The 25866-nt window shown below is 37.4% G+C and overlaps 1 protein-coding gene across 6 annotated transcripts in view; it reads left to right on the top strand.

Annotated features, from left to right (window-relative positions):
- LCORL (ligand dependent nuclear receptor corepressor like) overlaps positions 1–23555 on the top strand; it is an 80408-nt gene extending 56853 nt beyond the window's left edge. The window contains exons 7-8 of one of the 6 annotated variants that reach the window (XM_058803306.1): positions 22164–22303; positions 22728–23555. In XM_058803306.1, coding sequence (XP_058659289.1) covers positions 22164–22303; positions 22728–22768 — 181 coding nt within the window. In that variant the 3' untranslated portion in view covers positions 22769–23555. Of the gene's footprint in view, positions 1–1648; positions 6532–8233; positions 9295–22163 lie in introns of those variants that run through there. The other 5 variants (XM_058803301.1, XM_058803300.1, XM_058803303.1 and 2 more) reach the window with 5 other exon arrangements.
- Positions 23556–25866: the final 2311 nt, after the last annotated feature.

The raw sequence follows: 25866 nt of genomic DNA, 5'->3' as shown, positions 1-25866 counted from the left end.
TTATTTTAGATTGCAAGTGCAAAGAGGTTTTGGTTTTTTTCTTTTTAAGACTTAATCATTTCAGATTAAATATTATCTCAACTTCAACTAATACCATCACAATTATCTTACACCTTTATGAGTTAGTATCATCTAGATGCCTGATTTTGAATGTATACCATTTCTTATGGAATATTACAGGAGAAGGAAAAAACATGAAGAATTATTATGCACAGTTGGCTGGTTTTAAGCTCTAAGCTTTAAAGTATGTCTAGGACAATAAAAATACAAGTTTGCATCCAGTAAGAAACTCAAAGCTAGAAGTTATTATTGATGCTTATAATTTTGGGTATGACTCAATTAATGAATAGGTAACTATTTAAATATAGCACACTAAATTTTAAATATGTTTGTTCATTGATCAGTACAGTTGTAAAAAAATCAGCATGAAAATTTTTTGAAGTACAGGCTTAAATACAAAAAAATTACAGGGGATAATAACAGGGAAAAAAGTTAGTGTCATGTTCAGAGTTTGGTGATATGTTTAAACTATACATACTTTTCTAAAACAGAATTCTTCCAACATTTTCTGCTCATGCAATTGGTTTCAGTAAAACATTTGAATTAGGTGTTAACTATCTCTTGATAGTTGCTATCCAGCATAAGGATTTTGTATTTAATTGAAGAAATACCTGTATTAATTTCTACCATGGAAAATTTTCAGCTTTTCAGTATAAATGATTGATTAGGTAAGTAGTGACATTAGTTTTAATAATTTATAAGAAATTGATTAAATAGTTAAAGTAGTATTTCTAAGTTGTTTTTTTTTTTTTAGTTAATACATTTGAGAACAACTGCTCAGCAATCCTTCAATATAGGCCTACCCTGTTTTAAGGATATTTAAAGAATATTAGCTTTTATCTTGGAAATTAGTTATTTCAGTGGTGATTATCTCTTTTTCTGTTTAAGGAATCTGTGTGTATGCACACACGTGTGTGTTTAATATATTGCAATGAAGAGCTTGTGATGCACCATTGCAATTTTTTTTAAAACTGAAAGGGAATATTTTACCTGCAAAGAGCACTAGGCTATTTTTTCTATTTTCTGTTAGCTTGTTAAGTGTTCTTTAAATATAGAAATAAAAATGTCTTTAGAAATACCTTAAAGTGTATCCTGAAGAGCACTCAGTACACTTGAGTATTTAAATATCAAAGAGTGGGATTCAGGAGAGATGGATCCATTCTTTCCTCTGCCACAACCTTGAACCTCACTCATTTACCTTCTCTGTGCCCCAGTTAGTGAAATGAGAGTAATATCAAGCTTGCCAGGTTCTTGGTGAGATTTTCTTTCATTAATAGTTAAAATAGTTGGAAATACCAGAAAGTTAACGTTGTTGTAATTGTAATTAGGTTCAAGAAGCTGTATTGCAAATTATTCTTTTTGCCTTTATTTTTTCTCATGATTATTTTTCTTAATGGTAGTTTAGTGCTGTCACTGATAAGATGCACATCATTGCTAGTGACTTGCAAGTATGATTGAATACTGCAAATAGACCAGAACTGTTTTGTAAATGTCAGGTTTATAGGGTTGAGTTTAACCATTATAACAAACATTAGATGTGGTGTTTTACTGTAATTTATATTTTGTTTTGATTTGTTTTCATTTTCAGTTCAAGCTCAACAGCTGATGCAAATTCAGAGGAAACAGCTAATTTGGAAAAAGGAAAATCAGCATTAAACAAAGTTTTGGAGTCTTTTTGTTCATATCACTGGCAACAGACTTTGGCTATGTTAAAATTCCTATTACAGGATGAAAATGTTCCTATAGCTTGCAGTTGCAAGCAAACACATTTGGTCCACTCTGAAACTCCCAGTTCCCTTACTGAAGAGGATGTTCACGTTCCATTTTGCAGTTGCAATGGACACATGCTGACAAAAAGGTGCTGTTTACAAAATCAAAGGCCAAACACTTGTTTACCACCTCTGTCTGTTTGTATTAAAGATTTCCATTCTTTGTCATGCCAAGCTGTAGCAATTGGATGTATTAAGACAATGGTGAACAAAGCATGTAGTTCTCCTAAGTATTGTGCTGACCAGTTGCAAAATTATAACAGGCATTCTGTGAAAGCAGCAGCATGTACATATTCAGCTAAGGACTGTGACCTCTTAAGCAGCATTAAAAATTCAAACAGATCCCGCAGTCCATCGCCACCTCCACTATCACCTGTACACAGTAAAGAATTTGAATTGTCGGAAGGAATGGTTATGGACTTTCCAACTTTAGACAACAACAAGCTTGAAATATCCATCAACCAGCCTCCATCCCTCTTGCCAGCTGAAGGAAGCAAGGGAGAGTTTGAGTATGAAGGTAAAATGTGCAAAGGAAAAGAGATTGATTATTCAGATGGAGCGCTGGGATCAGCAGACCAAGAAAGCAATGATGGTTGTATGAACTCTGAGAAAGGTGAACATTCTGCCATTTTTCAAGATTTAATGGACCGCATTAATGAGAAGTTGAAATCAATAGACACTACAGATCTAGCCACAAATCTTGTAAAACTTTCTAGCAGTGACAGGGCACCAGAAAATGATGTCAAGTTAGGAGACTTCATAACTTCTCTTTTGCATAATGCTAAGGCAAGCGATTACAGCTTTATGGAATTACTTCGCCAACATGATAAACAAGTGGAAAATAAAATTATTCAGACAAGATTTCGCAAGCGTCAGGAAACTTTATTTGCAACGTATAATTCTCCTGACTCACCAGTCATTCGACGACAGACCTTGCAAATCAAGAGGGAGCTTGCAAGCCTTGATGAAACTCTTGTACGAAAAAAGTCAATTTCTGAGAGAAATGCAAAAAAATCTACAAAAAAAATTGATAAAATGCATCCAAATAAAAGACATACTTTTACTGTCATAGAAGATGAGACTTTGCAACACCTTGGAAGTAACCCATGTGTGAACTGCCAAACCAAACCAATGTGCTTTCCAGCACACCAAACAGAGTCTTTCAATCTACCTCTTACTAATTTTCAGACCAGCTCCAGCTTTTTAGTTCTTTCAGAAAACAGTGCTATTGCAGCCAGCCAGGCAAAACTCCCAAATGCACAAGGAGATTGTGCAACCTTAAAAGAGACTGGTGCGATTCCTCTGAAGGATGAGAATAATGAAATCTTGGGTAGAACTAAACGTAACATTGTGCCTCCTGGGTGGTACTCTGTGTATGTAACAAACAATATCATGTTTAGAAAGTCATCCAGTACAAAAAAGTCGTTGAAAAGTTTGGAAAAAATGAGAATAAATAAAAATCTTCATGCTGAAAGATGCAGTGACATAAATATAAGCAAAATTGTGAGAGACACAAATCTGCAAGTTGTTGTGGAGCGTTTAGAAGATACAATAAGCTTATCCAGAAAGACTAGCAACTCATTGTTGGATAGTTACAAAATAAGCCAAAAATTAAAAGATAATGCTTATGAACAGGTTAAAAACCCAGCTACTAGAAGGGGCTTACCTTTCACTCTGAGCGAAATGGGATGCACAGGACAAACCTTCCTTCCACATTCACAGGTGCCAAGCAGCAGTAAAATCAAAGCAATTTGTGTTGCATCCAACACACGAGAAACTGTTCTAGATCAAGAAATTAATGACAGCCTTTTGAAATCTCTGACCTTTAATTCAAGCAGTTCAACTTCCAGTAATGGGGACTTGCATGTCACTTCTGAAGCTGGGGAGATCCCATCTCCCTTAAACTACTCTAGTCCTATTAAGCTTATGTTTGTCTCAGAAGTTAACAGTCATGAAGGAGTCAAATACACATTAACATCTGCAGCTGCATCTTCTAAGGGAAGCACAGATCTTTGTTTGTTTCAGGGGCACACAAACGCTTTGTTAGATAAAAAGGCCACAGGTGACCTTTCCCATGCAGTCTGTGTCAAGGGTTGTGATTGCAGTGAAAATGATACTAAGGAGAGGTCAAGCTGCATTTTTGCAGAAGCTGCTACAAGCTCTTGTCCAGTTGGTCAAATCAACATAAATGACTCAAAAAAAAATGATGAAGTTGTGGAGAAATCAAGCAGTAGCAGTGAATTAGTTTTCAAAAGAAAACCTGGTAGACCAAAGAAAATAGGTCCTCAGGTAGTTAAGCAGGTTAAGAGACCCATTGGACGGCCTCCTAAACCAAAAGTAGACACGAGTGGAAGCACAAAACCAGAACTTAGACCTGAACTTAGCTGTGGTGGTAAAAGCATCAAGTCTGATGCAGCAGCAATGGAAGAAGTTAACAGCAACAAAAATATTACTGTAACAGTTGTTTTTGGAAGGTCAAGAAGAACTAAGAGACACGTTTCTGAAGGTAATCTAAATCTCATCAGCATTCTGCCCACACAACATATTGATTCTAATTTTGCCAATGATCCCAGCAAAGCAAGGCACAATGCAGAAACTGGAAATGCTTTGACTGAAACAGTAAAAGCCTTCCAGAATCCTTCTGCTGAAAAGGAGGTCTCTGGTTATGACTATGTCAGGCCTATCAAGGGCAATCTGGCATCAGCACATCCTTGCAGCAATGTTATACGGCAGATTAAGAAACCATTAACCACTGTTCGAAAACCTGGCAGGCCAGCAAAAGTAAAAATTTCCGGCATATCAGTGACTGTCAGCAGACTTTCACCTCAGGAAAGAAAAGTGAGCATCAGCAATGGTTTGCCTCCTTTACAACAGCAGAATGTGTTAGAAAAAAACATACCACAGGAAAGAAAAAATCAACTGTGCAATAATATGGGTCAAGTAAAGAACATGCAGAAAGATTCTAGAGAGGATGGGTCACACAGTGTTACTACAACAGTGTCAAGAAAACGTGAAATTCCATCGAGACACTCTGCTAGAGACAGAAAACCTTCACTGCATTTTTTGCATTCATTAGCATCTTCTAGTCCATTTACTTGTAGAAGTGCCTTACTACATAAATCTTACAAACTCCATTTGAAAAAAGCTAAAGAGCGAAAGGAAAAACTTACACAATCCAATCAGTGCACAGCATCCAGAGATACCTCAGAACAGAGAAATCCAGGAAATGCTAAAAAGGATCTTAAGGATGGTGGATTTGGGCCCATTAATGAGGTATCATCAGATCCCATTTTTTCGTCAAATCCCTCTCTCAGGTGGTGGCCTACTTCCACTTCAAGTGACACCTTGTTGGAAGAACTAAACAATAGATTTGAACAGATGACTAATACCTGGTTGAGAGTGGGGGGAAGTGAGTTTGACAAATGTGTGTGTGAGAAAAGGGATCCCATTGAACAAGACTATAATACTGAAATGTCAGACCCTTTAGACTCCTGCCTTGTAGGACTTGAAACATCACCTATAAAAATGCTGTTCCAGAAAAAGTGTAATATGAATGAACTCTGCACCTGGTTTATGCAAACTACAGAAACACAGTCTCTCTCTCTTGTGAGAAAGGCAAATGCTCGCAATCCCTTAGAGGTAGTTAGTACTAAAGAGATAAAGATGGAAACGAAACAATCTGATCCTAGCACTTGCCCTTTCAGAAAGCACTTTAAAAAGTTTGCACTATCCTCTCCTTCAAAACCAGCAGGGAAATTGCAAATGTTACATAACATGGTGAGGTCTCCAGTCTTAAGCATGAAAAGTAATTTCACTTTAGCCAGATTAAAAAGAAATGAATTTAAGAAGTTGCAGCGTGATAGGTGGGGACAAACAAAAAAGCTCTATAATCAGGCTCCTGGAGGCTGGAAATCAAAAAAGAAAAATCTGCAGTTATTTTGCCAAAGCCAATTGTTTAAGAGTACAAGTGGGGAAACCAATGATGAAACACCCAAGCTGCAGGGGAAAAATACAGTAGAAATCCAGCCCACTCAGACTTTGGTAGAGTCTCAGAATAGCCTCTTGCCAACTGAAAATGAAACCAGAGATGCATTTGTTGAACAGATGATGGGATCGTCTGACTTTAACCCACATCCTGGTTTAGCAAATATACTTAAGTCACATTCAGAGGCAAATGGAACAATTCATTGCCAGCAAAATGTTAGAAAAGAACAAAGCCAAGATAAACTGTTTCAAAATACTTGGAAAGCCAAAACCTTTAAAGACTGTAGGATATTTCTGAGAAAAATCAACCATATTGAGCAGCACAATTCATTTAATTTAAATAATGTCATTTATTCTCCTGAAGCTGTCGACAGTAAAAGCACTCAGGCCTTTATGGAAGAAAAAAGACATCCTCTTTTAAGGTCCCATTCTACTAAACGAAATACATTAAAGAAACAAGAAAATGAAGTGGAAACATCTAAAGGATCTAATTCTTCTAAAGTGATTGAAAAGCTGGATGGCCAGTTTCACAGCAGAAAATTAAGTAGTGGTGTAAACCAGGACGATAATCCTGCTGGTAGTTCTGAAGGTCTTACTAGAATAAACAAAAGGAAAAGTCCACAATGGGAGACCACTGATACAAATTTAAGAAAAAGGCATAAGAGACAATCATGCAGTAGTGGACAAATGGCACCTTATTACCCAAAGTACCAAGTAGGTAAGTTCTTGTTCCCCACTTCATCTTAAAATTGAAATCCTAAAGAATTGGAGAAGTCAAACAACTAGGCACTTTTTTGTTTATTGCATGTTACTCATTTTAATTTCAGACAAGTCATGAAATCAAACATTGCATAACATCAGAATAATTCAGAAAGTGCAATTTTAAAATGTTTATAATGTTTTGCACCATTCTTTCAGCTCTGATAAGCTAACCAATATAGTTTAGACAGACAAGAAGTTCTGGCATTCTGTAGTCAGTCACAACTGGCTATTGACTTCAAAAGGAACAGAATTTCATTACATTGTGTAGTTTCTCATAGTGTGAGGAGGAATAAGCTATAAAATAAAGCATAAATTCAATGCATTAGCATATAGCTGGTTTTAAAAAATTCTCATTGGATGATTACTGTTACAAGTCAGTCATATTTTTGTAATTTTACAGTAAAAGATAGTATTTTGTACTTCTGAAAATTATTTAGTCAGAGACCCATTTTAGTATCCTTCCCATGCCAAGTGAAATCTGCCGACTCTAAGGGGTTTGCACATTGAATCCTTATACAACAATTTAAAATGCAAAATTATTTTTCACAAGAACAATATACAGTTACTCTGCTTAATACTTTGGCTTGGAATCTTTTAGGCTAGTGTGAAATTAAATCATTTTTTAAAGATAGGTATTTATAAATACATTGTAATACAACTGTGATCTCAAAAAGGCCATTATATTACTTAGAAAGAGGGCACATCTGTTTTGTAATTATTTCTTCTGTTGGGTGAAGAGATATCCTTAAACAGAAGTCTTAACTCATTTCAACAAAATTGCTAAGGTGTGAAATCCTCTCACAGCTCCTGCAATGTGATTTAAGTTGCTACCTTTGTAGAAACAATATTGTATTAGCTAATCTGATATTGGCCAAATATCATAACCCTATTCAAAATATCAGGTAAAAACTTTAGGTCCTCTTTTGTATTCTATGTTTTAGAAAAGGATCTCTGATAATAAAGGGAAAGGTTAATTTAAGTTGTAATATAAACAATATAATGGCTCTTGTATGCTTTATTTCTTTTGTACTTCATGTGATATATAGAATTCTTCCTATTAAGCTCATTCAGTATAACCCTGCTTTTTCCAATATACAGCATTTTTTTATCTATGGATTGCTCTTTTGTATTTTGATTCATTGATCTGCAGCCAAGCTCAACATAAATAACTTGTTTTTAAGAAGTTCAAACTTTGACACAAAATTGCTGTTAAAAAAAGAAAAAAGACAAACTAGGAAAGGATAGAATATACCCATTTCTATATTGCAAATGAAGAAAGAGCTCTCTCATACTTGTAACTTGTTGAGAAAATGTTACAGTCCAATTATATTTATCTGTAAATGTTTTGTTTCTATGGTAATGCAAGACCTATTACTGTGATCCGGTCTCATGTTAGTTTTAATTGGGACTCAATTTTATCTACCTGATAACTTTCATCCTTTAGTTTTGGATTTTCAGGAAATCTGATAACTATTTTGATATTTTACATTACTTCATTTACAGTTTTTGTTGTTTTCCCTTTTACTCATGGTTTCTCATATCAGTCATTGTCTTCAGAAAAACTATGATAGGAAATTAATTGAAAAAGGAAATGTTAAAAGACAAAGAATGATGATTCTGGAATTGTCTCCACACTTGTAACCCCAGATCTTTCTTAGGGGTACTATTGCACTGTCAGAGGATTGTCTGATATTGGAAGGATGTCTTGTTTTGCTGTGTTGACTCAACATTGTGTACTTTCTGCACCAGCCAAGGAAATCATACAAATATTTTTAGTCTAACATAGCTACTCCCTAAAAAGAAGCAACATGATTTCTAGCTGGGCATGCATGTGACTTCAAACATAATTCCTGCATCTGGGAGTTAAATGCACATGAAAACATCATGTTTCGTTCATGTGTTCTTTGGATTGTATTTTTGTTTATGTGGTATCATAAACTATATCATTGTTCTGTTGTCATGCTTGAAATGTTGCTATAGACACATTTATGGTCAGTATTTGAAGTTTTTCTTAAACATGGGGTCTTACCAAATGTTCTTAAAGAGAGAGATGTGGTGCTGTTTTATTGTGAACCATTGTGGCAGGTGGGCAGAATGTTGTTACCAAACTTTTTATGTACTCTTGGTTTTTTTATTAGCATGTGCAAGCAGGAATAAACAATTGAATTCTTACAGCTCAAGGTAGTGTCCAACAACCAGAGCTAGCCATGCACTCATTGCAGCAACAGAAAAGAGTTAATTGCTTTTTCTCATTGCCTGTTGTATTCAAGATAAGGTGGCTGGTAGACACATGGGTCCATTTGATGTTTGTTTATACTTCTGAACTGTTGCTTCCACAATGCATTTGATGTGTTGAGGGGCAGTTCCCTTTTACTCTAAATCCATCTTCTGGCAATTTTAATTTCTTTAGCAACACTGAAATGCTATTATTCTCCATTGTGCAAAGAAAATTACATAAGCTTGTTTTTAGGAAAGCACTTGTTTTCTTTTCACAAGAGTACTTCACTTGTAACATTGAAGGTCACATTAACATGCTTTGGACTTGGGCAAAAGGTGTCAAGAAAGCCAAGCTAAAATACAAAAAAACTATTAATCCAACAATAAAACTGGGATGTGTAAAATACTCCATTTTACAATCTTACAATGTACTAAATGTTTTAAAAATCTGCTTCAAAGGGTGTGGACTTCATACAGATGGAAAAGAGACTGTGAATCTTCTATGGTAGCAGGGAGAGCTGACATCACAGACCTGTGCTCTTGGCCTTCATATCAGGGTGGCAGTTTGCATTTTCAAAATAGATTGCTGTCACTTAAAGTTAGGATATTTTCATCTAACATGAACTTTTAATAAAATTTTCACCTTTATATTTTCACTTTTCTTCAAGTGGTGTGGAGTTTTAGAACAGATCTATTGGATTTTTCAGGAGAGAATATGACTTTTCAATTTTAATTTTGTATTAAGTTTGGATATGGTTTTTATATTTTACCTTAATTAAATCAAGTTTGTGCAGTTCTTGAAAAGAGAATTTGCTAATTTTTTGTGGTAATTTCAAAGTTGGCTGCAAGAGTGAAGAATCATAACTATGAAAACTTCGGTGTTGTGTCTAATTGGTCCCTTCATTCTGCACATAGAATAACATCTGTGTTAATATCACAGACAAGCATTTTCTTAAACTTAACTTCCATTACTATAAGTTTGCAAAAAAATGGAAGGGAAATTTTTGTGAATTCTTTTTTACACATCTGTGTTAGAATGGATTTAATATTCCAGTGTTGTTGCTTATTTGTGTCATGGTAGTGATATCCAGTAATAATAAAGCTACAAATGGGGATCACTTCCCTTCTACTGTGAATGACCTGGTGGCAGACAAGATTGGTTTTAGCAGGCTGGTCAGCTTTCATCAAGGACCACATTCTATACCCCTAATCAGTGACAAATTTAAAATATTGGGTTAAGAAAAGTGCAGAGGAGACATTGAGTAACAGTCATTAAATCTGTTGATTTTAAGAAGGCTCTTTTCACAAAATCTTTTCATCAGAGGGTTACTTGCTCTAAAATAAATTTTACCTGTGATGCAGAGTAAGCAGATAGAAATTTTCATGCCTGTAGCTGTTCAGACAAGAAGTTACCTTTTCACAGGCAGACATAAACCAAAGTAAGAGCACTAATAGAAATATAAGAAGAATGTGAATTGCATGTCTGTTCACAGTAAGTGGGCCAGTTTTAATGCAGAAGTGTAAAAGCAGAAAGGTAACTTGATATGTAGATGACTGTACATGTGTAGTAAATCCTTACTCATTTAATGAACTTAATGGTCTCTGCCTCATTCCCCATGATGGAACAGCAGCAGCTCCCATGCCACATTCTAATGCTCCATTTTGTTTCACACTCTGGGATTCTACTTGCCAAATTACATATTCTTCTTTCCTTTTCTTTTTCTCACATCAGGTGATCTAATGTGGGGTGTGTAGGTTTTGGGTGCTGTTCAGTTTTATTTTTGATTTGCATATTGTCTTAGAGTATGCTTTTACTCATCTTCTTTTGAGGGTTCTGAGCTAAGGATTTTTATTCTTGCTTCTTTGAATAATGGACTTTTTTAAAGAACTTGGCTCTGGGGTCTTCAAATTTCTTTACCTGCTACGATATGTAGTTTTCTGTAGCTTAGTGTTCTGTAGTTTAGATCATTAGGCCTTTGTGTAGAATTTATATACCCAGTTTTATACCTAAGCTGGGGTGATTTTTTCATCATTTTATTCAGTATGGCTTTGCTGTCTGTTTTTAATTTTACCTCTTCAAAAACTGAGAAACTCATAGTCATATTTTCCTATTTGTCCTTGGTCCTGAGGAAATGGCTAGATTTTTCAGCTTTCTTTAGGGAACTGGTAATACTAAATAAATATAGACAATCTTCTGTCTTCCTTTGAAAGCCTTTTACTAGAAGAGAAAATAGCATTTTTCCAAGGCCTGCACAGTGCTTTTGAAAATCTGACAAGTACATATCCTTTTTAAAATCCTCTCTTCTGTTGAGAGTTCATGGCCTTAAAGCAGAGCTTCTGTTGCTGTTAGATAGAAAAGGAGGGAAGTCAATTAACAGAGCCTGTGAAGAGGTAACCTGTAAATTAAGTATTCATGTAGTCTGACCATGACCAGAGCACATTAATTTTGCTGAGACAATTCCATATTTTGGTGTTGAAAATAGTTCAAGAGAGATGCTGTAGAAATTCATAGAAACCTCTGTACTGTGCCTCTTGGCATTTCTCTATTGTTGATATGCTAAAGCTAGTGCTGCTTTTCTATTTTCACCACATCTTTGGAAAGTGTCTTACATGGAATCTTCAGTTAATTACATTCAAAAAGTGCAGATTCTGGTTCCATAGTCAAGGGAGGAAATTTTAAATGGTGTGACATGACTGGGTTGTTGTTTGCATGTATTCTTGGGTAGATTTTCCCTTTCTAATTCATCTTTCACTCCTAAAAGGATAGTTTTAGTCAGACCCTTGATGGTTTGAAATAATTTTCAGACTTGTAAGCCAAATATGATGCCACTTTTATTCACTGTTCATTCTTTTGCTTGCAGTGTCATTGAATTTTGCTAAAATAGCTGTGCCTTAAAGATATTGTTTAAACAACCTTTGAGACTAATAGAAATGTTTTTGTTATTTGGTAACTGGATATTAATTTAATAGAAATAGTAATTTTGCCATATTTTAAGGACAGTATTTCCTTAGCAAAAGGCTTTGTTTCTCCAATATTTCCTGTGGTCAGCATGGAAAAGAAAGGTTCTGTAAAATGTCCTTGAATCTTGGGTGTCACTGAGAATGCTGTGTGTTTCTGAAAGCTGTTGGCAACCTTCAGGTTCTAATTAAGACAGATATTTTTACAATGATCAGCAACTAATTGGATGGATGTATCTGAAAGGAAATTGCTGTCTACAAGAAGTCTAATATTTTAAGATCAGCATTTTGCCAATATTGCTGTGCACACCCCACTACAGCATCTCAGCTTGGTGGGTTTGCCCTTGGTGGCACTTGGGGCAGAGTCCTGCTTCCTGTACTCAGTGTCATCTCAAATGTGATGGTGCTTCTGGGTGTGTCATCTCAATAAAAAAAAAGTTTATGGAGTCCTCATTAGCCATGTTTACTTCATAGTTATTTAAGGATTTTTATTATTAGGTATTTTGAAAAAAATCAGAGGAAAACATTTGGAAATCAGAATTATGGGTTTTACCAAATACAATTATATAGAAATGTGTGATATATAGACCTGTGCCTGAATATATTTATATAGGGATATGTCCTACCTGTGAACCTTTCTAAGGTATGACTTTAAGAGAAAATCACTTCTTTGAAAAACTGCAAGTAGAACCTTTAGATGCCAATTGGGAAGTTATTTAGAATTTTTTCCTCTGTTGCTCACAAGGGTTTTTTTCAGTAGAGCTTTATAAAAAGCTAGAAAAGTAAATCTTATTTCACCGCTAGTCAAATAGAAGATTGAAATTATTGTCACTGAGTAATAATTAATACATATTCCACAGTCCTAACCAGGTGAGGACTCAATGTTTTGATTGGTTGCATTGTAACTTTATAAAATAATGCTGTTCTTGAGACACATCTTCCTCCATTGTCTCCTTTCAATGCATGAGATACCATCTTGAAAACCGTATCTCCTTCATCTGTTATTTCTTTTTTACCACTGTTGCATTGCCAGCTTTCAGCAGACTGACTTGTTTTCTCATCTAAATGCTCACTTTATATTTCATTCTCGGTGTGTGATTCTTCATGAACTTTTTTATATTAATTACTCACTTAATAAATCAGATTGTCTATGTTTTCCCTGCAATTTTGTACTTTTTTGTAGAAAGATGTACATACTTTTTCAAGGAGTGTGATGAGCTCAATTGAGATGTCAAATCATTGCACATCAGCTCTGGTCCTGTAGAGAAAATTGCACCTTTGCCATTGGCCGTCTCTTCCTGTGTTGGCTGAACTGCTCCTTTCTGTGTCTCACGACACTTGTTTGTGGTGTTGCAGTACAGCATTGACCTGTGCTTCCTCTGTGCTCAGGGATGGCTGCCTGTGCCTTTGTCCCAGCAGTGCCTGTCCTGTCCTGCTGAGCTGCTGTTCATTGCACACCTTTGCTGTGCTCCTCTTGTTCATTCAGAGCCGTGTCTGAGCCACGGTTCAGAGCAGCCAGGCCATTGCACTCTGGGTATTCCACATTTCTCTGCGTGCTGCTTTCATGCTTTGCTCTCCTTTAGCACCAAACTGATCCTCAGATCATGCATCAGCTTTCATTTTATGCCAAGCTGTGTGTTTGTGAGTGCCAAAGGATTTTCTCCAGAAGATGAGTGCAGCCCAGTTTTATTCCTGTTTTGATTTTTTACTGCATGTTTCTCATTGTGTACTTTGGCTGGTCCATTCTGTCTGGTCCATACACTTGCCAAGAGATTTTTAATACCATGAGCAAAATATCAGTTTTTGTCATAGATTTCTTCAAACCCAGGTACAGAAATTCTTTTGTAAAAAGCCATACCAGATTTTTAATCCGGTTTTTCATATTGAAGACCAGGTAATTTAATTTTTTCCTACAGTGTAGAGATATGTCTTTTCCAAGATCAAGATATTTAAATAATTTCATCTTCCTATCTCCATGCTTTTGAGCCAATAGCTCTGGATGCTTTATAACTCTAGACAAATTCATTTCTGCTGCCCTATTCATGGCAAGTTGCACATTCTGTCCTTGTGGGACAGGTCAGACAATTTTTGTTTCTTTGCATTTTTTCAAAACTAAAAGGGGACCATTTTTTAATGCTGATTCTTCTCATGTTCTAGACATCAGTAAAGGCTGTTTAGATTATTCTTCCATTTCTTTGGAGCACAGATAATGTTATCTCTTGCTGTGTCAAGAGGTTGTAAACCTTTAGTGAGAAACTTCATGATTTATGGAGGCAATGTGCCCTTTTCTGTATTCTATTCTTTGATTTCAGTCTGTCCAGGTTTTACTGTTTGATTTGTCTTTTCAACAGCAGAAACTCACCTGACTTATATCTGCTTTCAGCTGTATTGGTTCCTTACCACAAATTAAATTTAGGCAGGAGTTTGACACTTTCTTTCAGTGGCTGTGCACTCCCCTGCTCTCCATCCCCCACTCACTGCCCTTGCTCCTTTCTGTCACTTCTGGGCATCCATAGGAGGAATCTGCTTCTCTCTTTCATCATGGTTTATCTGTAAGTGGGGCAGGTATCTTAACTTGATTGCAGCTCTTCCTTCAGTTAAATCAACTTTAGACCTACTTTTCTTACTTCATGTATACCAGTAGAAATGGCCTTAAAATTAACTTAGGACTTAAAAAACTTTTAAAAGCATAAGTCTGAATTTCTGCTTGGTTTGGGATGTTTTATATCAACTGTCAAGCCATAAGTGAGTAATGTGATACAATCAGGTTTTTCCAAGCAGGTCTTACTCTTTGTTTTCATTTTGTAGCTCAGGGTAGAATATTTCTAAGTTATAATTCTGCTAGGAATTAGAATAATGAGGCTTTCACATTTCATATTAAACTGCATGCATACATGAAAATTAAGATATTCAGGGAAGTCAGTCTTTTCAGATAGATCTTGTCACAGGTTCCTGTTACCTAAGGTGTGAATTTCGCATATACTCAGAGATTATACCTGATATTTTACTGACCCAGGCCTGCCCTCAAAGCTGTCTTATTTCAAACTATTGAAATCTTGCTCCAAACAATGGATTATTTCCCTGTACATGAAATGGAAACCTACCAGAAAAAATCTTGTCTAAAAGCTGTAAGAATGACTTAAAATATTTTTCTTGAAAAATAAATTTTTATTCTCAGTTGAATTGTGCTCTTTTGCCTATGTGTAAATTCTTTCATTTTGAATGCAGGGTAAATTTTAGGGGGAAAAAAACTACTTAAAGTTAGGCTTAGTGTTTTTACTGGGGCAATTAGCATAATTTTCAAAACATTCAATAATAATAATTTATTTTTAAAATGTAAGAAATATATTTACACCGCAAGTAAATATTTAAGAGCTATACTTGAGGTATCAGTTCTTTAAATTTGGTTGTTGTTGCTACCTGTCTTTCTAGTTTAAAGTTCTTGTGATGTGTGCTTGAATAAATCCTCTTGTGTATCGTATTTGTTGCTGACATTTCCTATTTATCAGTTTACTACTTACAGCTGGTTTTAAATTACATTTAAGTAGTAGAAATCTCAGAAAAGGAAATTACTTATTTGCAAATTGCTGTTTGACCTTCCTGAATTCAGAAGTCTGGTGGGTTTTAAACCACCCAGGGACTGTCTCATCATGTTTCTGAGATGATCTCTCTCCATAACATAATTGCATTTATAATGTAAAAAACCTGTTATGGATTAAAGGTTTGAGCTCAAGTGGCAGGACTTCCACAGCTGCATTCATCCCAGCACTGAGATGGGGACATTGTGCTTCCTCAGAACAGCCCGAACCAGCAGCACACACTGTTCTGAGCCCCCAGCCTCCTTCCAAACCTTCTTCATTAGGATCAGATAGAAAAAAATAACAAAAGCTTTTCTTCTGTTATAGTATATTTGTAAGTCAAATACAACAGTGCTCATCTTCACAACAGGTGTTGAGGGGTTTTATTTATTTACATGCTGCTAGCTTCTAGTCATAACTAGAAATTAGTTTTCTTTCAGGGGATTGGTGATCAGGAGGAGGCTTGTTTTGGGGTGGTGCCTAGAAGCTAAGAGTTCATTATGTTCATCATCACATTAATGATGCTGCCTTTCAACTGTTAGAATCTTAGCTGCTTTTTGGTACCAAGATCTTTTAAGACAGTATGCTATGAACAGTTTGAGATCATAGGATTATTTTTTTTCTCTTTAACTGGTTATGTACTATCATCACTAGTAAATTACACCCCAAAATTTAATGAGTTCTTCATGACAGCTTACATTAATATTCTACTTCCTTGTTCTTGTCTTCTGTGGACTGCTAGAGTCTGTAACACCACAAAACATGGTGGTTCCTGTCAAAAAGATCACTGTTCTACAAAACCTTCTCAGTCAGGCTGCTTTAAATAATTGGGAAAGGAATGTTGTTGCTATTTAGACAACATATATTCAAGTCTGCCTTGTATTTTGGGGAGCCATTAGAATGGAGCTCTGTACTTCCATGGCTGTGCAAGCCTGATTAATTTATTTTTAAAAAGAGCTGTAGTTCCTGAATTCTTGAATGAAATTGCAATTTAAACCTTTTATGTTGCCTATGATCTGATGTGTGTAGTTTTCTGAGGCTGACTGGTTTTGGGGAGCAAGTTGTGTTATTTCTCTACCTGCACTCTCAAACTGTTGCCATCCATTTCACTTGCCAAATGTTTACCTGAAAATGTAACCACCTGCTGTTCAGTGCTACTGTTGTGCTTGGTCTTTGAAGATGAAGTACCAATGACCGGTGCTGCTGTGTAATTTTGCTCTGTGCAAGTTAAAGCTTGAACAGTGTGTTGGTATCTCAATATAGAAATTCAGAAAAAAGCTACCAGTTAGTGATGCTCTTTCACTGACAGGCCAAGAGTGCTCACAAAATCCTACTTGCCTCTTCTTGCTGTCTTTCACATATATTTTGTATGTATTTCACTCATATTTCCTTTTTTTTTGTTTGTTTTTTTCCTTCTCAAACCAAGACTCAACTCTGAGTTAGTCTGAAGAGCAAAATAAATTTTCCACTATAATTTCAGTCTGGGATTCTGGCTGGTTCTGACTTCTCACTCTGTTTTTTTGTCTCCTTTCAGTTCACCTCCTGTCTTGGTGTTCTGTGCTGTTTTGTTTGTCTTAGCACTCAGCCCTTATATCTGACTTTCAAGACTCCCTGAATATTGCTTATCTCCCCATCTTGCTTTGATTGATTTCCAGCGCATTTTTTTCTCTGATTCCCAAATGAGATTCCATCCTCTCATCTGAAATATGTTATTTCATACTGCAATGAGAGTCCTGTTGGTAAATGAGACATTAAAATTTTCTTCGTAGATTTCTTTGCTGCTGGGTTTTGGCATTGTGGAAAAAATGAGTTTAAATTTTAGACACAATCAGTCAGACTGTGCATGCTTGGTTTGCTGTCTTTTCAATATATATTACATTACCAAATCAGTCTCTGCTGGAAGTCATATTGAGGTTGCTGCATTCATTGTAGATTTTAATCTAGTGTATTCCACCAGTTCCTTTTTTGAGAAATTGTTTGAGCAGGGTTTGTACAGAGAACATTTTTTTTTAATTCTGCTGAAGTTTTACTGTTTCAACTCAGTGTTTTTGAAACCTTTCTGTAAAAGCCCCGAGTCAGTGCTGTGTGTCACAGATGCTCTTATGCTTTCCAAGCTGCCAGTCTGCAATCTCTGCTGGCAGTGTTTAACAAGTGCACTTTGCAGAATTTCTGTCAGACAGGAGGGTAAGAGCCAGTTTGACCTTGCTCCTAAATAGTGGGGAAGGAGATGTTTTTATCTGTAGGTGTTGCAAAAGACTTAGAGAAACACAGCCCTGCAGTGATGCTTTCATAGCTGTTTTACAGCACACAAGCACACAGCATTGATGGCAGTCTCTGGGAAATGCTGAGGACTGACCTAACAGATAAGAGATATTTTTACCCATTCCTATTTTTTCTTTTTTCTACTTTTTTTCAACCTGTTGTGACAGATTAACTCAGCAAATATATGGAGTTGAGCTAGCCAGATATTTTTTATCATTTTCATACAACAACAACAGGTGTCAAATATCCTGTTTTTCTAGAAGAATGTGGCTCCAAACTGCAGAGAAAATAAGCACTTGAAAGAATATTATTTTCCTTTTGTACTTGGCAGCCTCAAATTTTCTGGTGTTGCTCTCCCATCCTGCCATTAAAAAGCAGTATTTATAACAGTATAATGATGATTTGGGTAAAACTAAAGAAAGAAATTTGAATTAAAAAAAAAGTAAAAAAAAAGTTGTATTGAGGCAGTTTTAACAGGAAGTGTGGAAAAGAACAAGCTTTTCTTTAGCACTTAGGAGCATGGGGAGGCCTCTCACTGCTTACTTTAGTAGAGGGTTGAATTCAAACGTTTCTATTTATTCCTTTTTATTTAATGATAGGAGGAGATTTTTGTGGGGAGGGATGATCCCTTTAGGAATCCTTATAGCAGGTCTGGAAACTTAACCATACACAGGGTTCTCTGCTTAGCCAAGGAGACCAGAGACCACCTGAGAGTCCATCGGTGTTACTGTGATGTGGCTGCTGAGTTAGAGTCACACAGGGGTAATTTGTTAGAACAGCACAGGCAATCCACCCCTTCTGCAGCACTGTTCAAAGATGGTAAATTCAGTAATGGTGGTGGGGGAGCTGGGAGTTCCAGCACACGCAGAACCACCCTGAAGCCCTCGCTGACTGTTCCAGCCCCGCTGGTTTGGCGTGCAGCAGCTTCCAAAGGCAGCCTGGAGCAGGGGAGGCCGTTCCCAGGAGCCAGCAGCGTGTCCTGCTCCTGTCCCCGTGCACAGTGTGCTGTGCCATGGCCTCAGTGCCACCCCTGGGCTTCACGTGGCTCTGGGGAAGGTCCGGCCTCTGAGACTGAGCAGGCCCCTTGCACTGAACCGTGGCAGAGCACCTGCTAAGAGGCTGCTGAATTTGCCTCCTCAAGGCATTTTTTCAGATTGCTCTTGTTTCAGATCAAAAAGTATAGTCACATTTCCATGTGCCTTTTTTTTCTGTTTACTTTCTAAGAAGAGACAAGAATTATATGGATCAGTTATTATACATGGTGAAATATAAAATCTTTTCAATTAAGCAGTAAATATGTTACCAGCGCTTCAAGACTATTTAGAGAAAAGGGCTAGGAAAGGGTAGCTTAATTTAAGATGAAGAAAAAATGGTGAGTTTTCAAGATATCTCACTAATTTGTTGTAAAAATTGTGAAAAAAATAAAGATGGTTTTCACCTTTTTCACTGGGATTTCAGCACTGTTGTCCTGTCTTCAAATTCCCCAGTGAAAAGAGAGCTATTGGATATGCCATGGCTGGAGTTTATGATGTTCCATGTCACAGAAACTCCTGTAGCTGACTTCCACAAATCACATGCATGGAAACTGATTAACTGAGTCCCAGGTGAATAAAAACAAAACTGATGATGATTGCAGGCATGGTAAACACAGGGCATCAGAACTGGGAATTCTGACCTTTTTAGAGACCATTGTGTAAGGTCAGTATATGCCTGGTGTTTAGGGAATTAAATGCCATCTTCTTACTGGTGTGTGTTGGTAGTGCAGAGCTCCAGGGGCTGTAAAGTGGGGATACTCTTCCAGGCTCTCCTGAAATAGGCTCCATGGCTTCTGGAGCTTGACTTTGTCCCTTTAATTACATTCTCTGATTTAAAAATATTTAAATACACAGGTTTTTTACCTTGTTACATCAACAGCTGGAAAAGAAATCACTACAAGTAAAGGAATGAAAAGCAAGATGAAAGACTAGGTTCTTCTTGGTTAACAAATATATTAAAGCAGATCTCTAACCATATTATTTTCCACTTACTTTTTATATAAAATTTTCTAAAGTACTTTCACTTTTTGTGTTGATGTTACCCATACTGAGGAACTGGAGAAAAAATTAACACTTTCTATTCCTGTTTTTATGCATTTATTTAAAAAGCAAAGTATTGAGTTTCCTAGAGTTCTCTGAGAGGTAAATAGATCACCACATGAAAATTATCAACACATACTCCAGTTCTAGCTTTGCAACTTCAGTCCTGCCCATTGCACTTTGTACAGAAACCTGTACAAACCTAAAATATGAAGAGTAGGACAGTTCCTGACAGAGCAGAGTCCTTGGAAAGGGCTGTTGGATGCTATACTAGCACTCAGCATTTTCATTTATAGTCCAAGCAAATGAGAAGGAATGATGGCCACAGTTGCACCAAATCTAGGATACACTGTTAGCACCAGCAGTGTAGTTTGGAAAATGGCCCTTGGCAGCTTGGTGCAATTCCCAGTTGATCTACAGAAGGAAGGTGCCAGGTCATACAATGAACAGAAAACCTTTGGCTTTTTCTGTCTGGCCCTTGCCCAGCATTCAACACAGTTTATCTGTCTACACTGCTGTAATGACAGTAGAAATGCTGGGATTTAAAGTATTTTGCAGGTGTATACCTGCACCACCAAAAAAAAAAAACAAAAAAAAAACAACAAAACCCAAACCACCCCAACTCTTAAAAAAAAAAAAAAAAAAAACAGACCAAAACATTCCTGCCCTATCCTTCATTTAGCTGTTGGGAAGTTAGAAGTTCTGTTTTGCTACATGGCCCTGCCTGAAAAGCACAAAGTCAGTAGGGGTGAGGAAAGCTGCTAACTGAATCCTTAACACCATCTTCCATCTGCACTTAATCCCATGTCATAAGAAAAGCCTTTCACTTCCTGAGGGCAAAGATCCAAGTCTGAAGAGGTTGTAAACTCAAGAAAGTAACCTTGCTGACTGAAGTCCTGTCCATCATCTACACCTGCACTCCTTTTCCTGCAGGAAGGAAAAGATCAGAGCAACCAGAGGAAAAGGGCACAAGGCAAAACAAGACAAAAGACAGAGGCTGAATAATGACACAAGGACATGCAGAGCATGGGGGCAGTGCACTAGTTGGAGAGTTGGGAACAAGTGTTAGGAAATGTGAAATTTCTGTTTCGCTGCCATGTCAGCAAGGCACACAGCCTTGAGGGGTGCAGATATTAAAATATGAAATAATTAAAACCGTGTCTGATATCTGTGACAAACAACAGTGAATTGTCATTCTAGCTGTTGCCTAAGGTCTTTCCCTTTTGCTGTGACATAGGAAATGTTTTAATCAAAGTCAGTCATTGGTATTTCAGTAGCACAAGCCAGTGTTTTAGGCTGTAGTCCTACACTGACTGACTGGCCTCAGCCACTCTGTGCATGTAAGCACTACACTGCAGCACATTCCATCCTTCAGAATGAGTTCTGTAATGAACCCCTTTGCCTGCAATGCAAGTAAAAGCTGTTTCTGCTGCTTAAATACCCCTTGGATGGAAACTGTGTTCAGATAGGTTTTAGCATGGTGATTACCTCCTACCCTTAATTACAATACTTAGAACATTATTTTTAGTACCTCAGAAATATTTTCAACTTTGTCATTCTAGAAGTTGTCAAAAACTTTGAAAAGGATGGTGAGAAACACTGTATCACACACAGAGTGACAAATCACTGCAGGAGGTAGGCAGTAAAATAAAGGGGATGAAGAGGTTTGACATGAGGATTGAAATTGTTTCTGAGTATGTTTTATATCTTAAATCACTTCTGAGTGCTTTATATATTAAGGAAGTCATTTTTGATGATGAGGATGGTGAAACACTGAAACAGGTTGTCCAGATAGATGCTTTATGTCTATCCCTGGAAACATTCAGGATCAGGCTGGATGGGGCTCTGAGCAACCTGATCTAGTTGAAGATGTCCCTGTCATTGCAGGGGGATTGGAGCAGATGACCTTGAAAGGTGTCTTCCAACCCAAACTGTCTGATAATTCAATCCACACTTCTGTCCTAGTCTGCTTAGTGACCCCCACAAAGGACTGGGTTTCTTTCTCTTCCTGTGTTACTTCTTCCCCTAAATTTAAAACAAAATACCATCTATATGAGTCCTTCCATGGCTGCACTAAATTTACAGTCAGCAATAAAAACAAGCCCCAAATTCTTGCCCAGTTCCTGCTCTGTGCCTTTACAGCAGTCAGCTGGAGATGATTGGAGCAAGAGCAGCTGTTCCTGCACCTCCTGCAAAGGAGCAGCACGAGCAGGAGACTGCCCTGGCACTGACACTGCCAATGGAAGGGCTCAGGCATCCCCACACAGCCCAGCCCAATCTGCTGCACAGCACAGCACAGCACAGCACAGCACAGCAGGGTTCTAATCTCGATGTTTCTGGAACATCGTGCACTAAAACAACAACAAAAATCCAGCAGAACACAGCATCTGCCAGCACCTCATCTTGCCTCTTATCAGCTTGTTTGCAGGGCAAGAGGAAAGTGTACTAAACTTTTTCTCATTTTTTTCCCTCTCCTACCACCCCTTCTTTTCTCACAGCACGCTACAAGTGAAAGTCTCGGAGCCGCAGAATTCAATAGACATGAACACAGAAAATGAACATTTGAAGTCCATAAAGATGTGCCTTAATCAGCCCACTGAGTGGAATCTGAGTTTTTCAGCAGCATCTCTCGCCAGCTGTAAAGTTTTTAACCAAAATCTCAAAACTGATGAGAACAAATAGATTGCAGCTGTTCTTGCACTATTATTTTGTACATTGTTCCTGATTTTTTTTTTCTGCTAAATAATAAGCATTTATTACATTGATCTTGAAATGATCTTGTGTGATTTGGCTTTATATACTATTAGCATTATTCAGTTTGATGTACTTTTCTTTTCTAAATATGAAGTTTCACATCTGACCATCATGAAATTCTTGCAGTTCAAATTTATATCAGAATCGGATGTTCCCCTTTAATAGTATTGTGATTTTTCTATGTTCTTTAAATTTAACTCTGGTTTCCCAATTTTATTTTTCTGCACGAAAGTTAATATATTATGTAATTTGTGGCATAGGTCACCATGTAAAGGTTTATGGTAATAATTCAAACAAATCTGTAACAGGTGGAGACCGACTACCTCGAAGCAAAGCAGTACAAAGCTAAATGACCTGAGGAGATCTCCTTCACCAATGGATGAAATGTATGGAAGCACCAGTTTGTTTCTGCAGTATGTTTTCATCTTCACTGACCTTGAGAACTTCTGTGTCACAGTGTTTAATGACCCTAATGTCTAAAAGAAAGACCAAGCCTGCTGGAGAATCTCGTGAAAGATTGTCATTCAACAAATCTGTAACTGCACTTTTTGAGGTTTCTGCTAAATGGTCTTTCTTCCCCATTTGTTTTAATGAATTTATGCCTGCCACCAATTAAAATGGATGTAAATGCTCTTCCTATTTCATTTTTTCCGTGTACTTTGGAAATTCAATGTAAAATCGAAATTTTATCTCTACTCAAAGAAGTAGTAAATGGTTGTAGCTGACTACATTGTAGACATTCCATGCTTAAATGATCTTAGCAAGGTTCATGTACTTTGTTCATCAAAACTTTATTATTGATACAGCTATAAAAAAAGTGTTAGAATAAAACCATATAATATACTTCTCTTTTCTGGAGTCATACATTCAGTAGCTAGAGTAGAGGTTTCTTAATTCATGATGAGTTGTCTGTCCTTTACTTGACAAAAACTAATTTCCCAGAAGGAAATTTCCTTGGAAGACACTGTATTTTATAAAACAAAGGTTTTAAGGATTCACCTTACAAAAATGAAGCTGCATATTTCCTCTTTACAGAGGTTTGTTGGTTTGCAGGTGCAATCCAGTCACTGAAATAAAGAGATTGTTATGAATTCTGGTGGCACAAGATCCCAAGAGAGTATTGAGTCACTGAAGCATTGGACGTGATTAAAAGAATGTGATTTAAACAATAAACATTCATCATGTTTTGAGCTGTTTAGCAGGTCTTTATATATCTCAACTGTTACATGCACGTGGACCCAGCGGGGTAAGAAAGCCAAAAGAAGAATTGCACTTTGCAGGGGAGAGGAACTGAAGCTGCCTTCAGTGGAGCCCCCAAGCCCAAGGGTCGGGCAGGAGGCAGGCAGGACACAGGAGCTGTGTTTGTGTGCCCGGGCGAGGAGACGCCACACGGAGGTTCTGATTCCAAACACCCAGTAAACACCAGCACCCCGCTGCTTTGGACAGCTCTCCCTCAGCTCCCAGCAGAAGCCTGGTTTTTGTTAACAAATTATTATTATTATTAATTATTATTCCTTTGAGTTTTCAGGTGTAACCCAAGCTCACCAGCCCCTGCTGTCCTTCAGCCTGGAGAGCAACCAACCAAAGGCCTGTTCTCAAGAGAAGCTGCTTTAGTGCATAGGCTGAAGAGACGGAATACACAGGCAAACAAACATCACAACATTGGATTAAAGAAACAAAAACTAGTGTGGGAATAAACATGGGATCTAAGTTTGATGAGTGAGCACTGCTATTTTACTGTTATTTAATAGGCAGTCAAGTAGATCTAGATCTAGTTTGTGTTTGACACTTGTGTTTAGCCAGCAAAAAGAGGAAGGACACACTAATTGGTCCATAGCAGCAGACTGCTTTTAAATAAATTAAAATATTTTAGGAATAAAATTCAAGGAATAAAATTTTATTCCTTAATTAAGAAGCTGGGAAGTTAGGTACTTTTAAGACATAGAATTAAAGTAAAACACAGCATTATTTTAGCTAGAAGGAGTAATGCATACCAAGAAAAGATGTTTTTCATTGCAAGGATGACAATTCCAAGCTTGGCTCCTTGTCACCTTTGGATGAATTCTTGCCACCATGTGCCTTTCTCAGGAAGTCAGCTGTATCCATTGAAACCTTGATCATCAGTGATGGTGAACTTTGAGAGACAGCACACACCTTATTGTCCCACCCTGCAATGATGCAGCCACCCCTCCTAAAAGGTAATTTTCAAGAACACATCAAATTTTATATTACACAGAAAACCTTTCCCTTTACAGGGAATTGGGCAGGCAATGTACCCAGAGGGGCTGGAAATGCAGTGCCAGTTACTGCTCAGGTTTCTGGCCTGAAAGGATCACAGGGTAAGTCTGGCATAAAGGACATCAGGAAGGTCCATAATTGTACACCCTGCTCAAAGGCAGCCAGCTGTGAGGAGTTCACACCTCGTCCTGTCTTAATAACTCCCAGGACAGAACCTGCACAGGCAACCTGTTCCAGCAGTTTTTAACTTGTTTCACTGCCTTTTTCACCTTCTGGTCTGAGTTTCAATCTATACCCAGGTTTTTTTTATCCTCTCATCATATGCAACAAAAAGCCCAATTTTATCTTTTTACTGGACTCCTTGCAGGTAACTGGGGATGCTCCCAACATTCAAAGGCTCAACAAGCCCAGCTTGCTTGGCCTCTCCCACTGGGAATTCCAGCCCCACACCAGCCCCAGGGGCCTCTAGTTAGACAAAGTATTTTCTATTAACACACCCCAGTGAAGCCACATCCACAGCAGAGGCATCCACAGACTGGGAGGTGACTTGAGGGACACCTCATCTTTTCAGTCCAGCATTCCCAAGAGATGCCAGAGACAGAACCTGTATATGTGGCAAGGCACAACAGAACAGCAAGAAGGCAAAACTAAAGTCTTATTCAGGAAGGCATGCCCAGAAGCTTTTATGGATTTTTATTGCTCCTGCTTTACCTCAAAATTCATTTTAAGAAAAAATAAGGGTGGACTAGTACCAGTTGCTCAGTGTAGTAGTGCTTAAAAAACAAACCCCTCAAGAGAGGAAGGATGAGACAGAACCTCAATTTAAAAAAAACCCAACAACTAAAGCCCCAAGAAAGCTCTTATAACTTAGAAAAACAACTGTACACTTTGCCCATTTCAACTGTGTTCAGGCAGCATTCAAGGGGACAGAGCATCTCTGATCTGAAGTGGCTGCATGTACACAAACTCATACTACAACACAATTTGGGGATTTAAAGAGCTACCAAAGGAGGGAGATCAAGACGTCAATATTGTGTTTAAAATGACAAAATCAATTCCTCATAGTTACAGAAGCTTCTAAACAGAGCAAATACCAGCAGAAAAGTGTGCTGCGGCTGTTTGCAGTTTGACAAGTCTCCAATCCCTCTATTTCCTATATGCAAGCTTGGAAACAGCAGAATAGTTTGGGCATTACACTTTGGGAATACT

The sequence above is a fragment of the Ammospiza caudacuta genome, chromosome 4, assembly GCF_027887145.1.
Source record: "Ammospiza caudacuta isolate bAmmCau1 chromosome 4, bAmmCau1.pri, whole genome shotgun sequence".
Classification (NCBI taxonomy): domain Eukaryota; kingdom Metazoa; phylum Chordata; class Aves; order Passeriformes; family Passerellidae; genus Ammospiza; species Ammospiza caudacuta.
The sequence above is the reverse complement of the archived record's forward strand: the minus strand, read 5'-3'. Positions and strand labels throughout refer to the sequence as shown.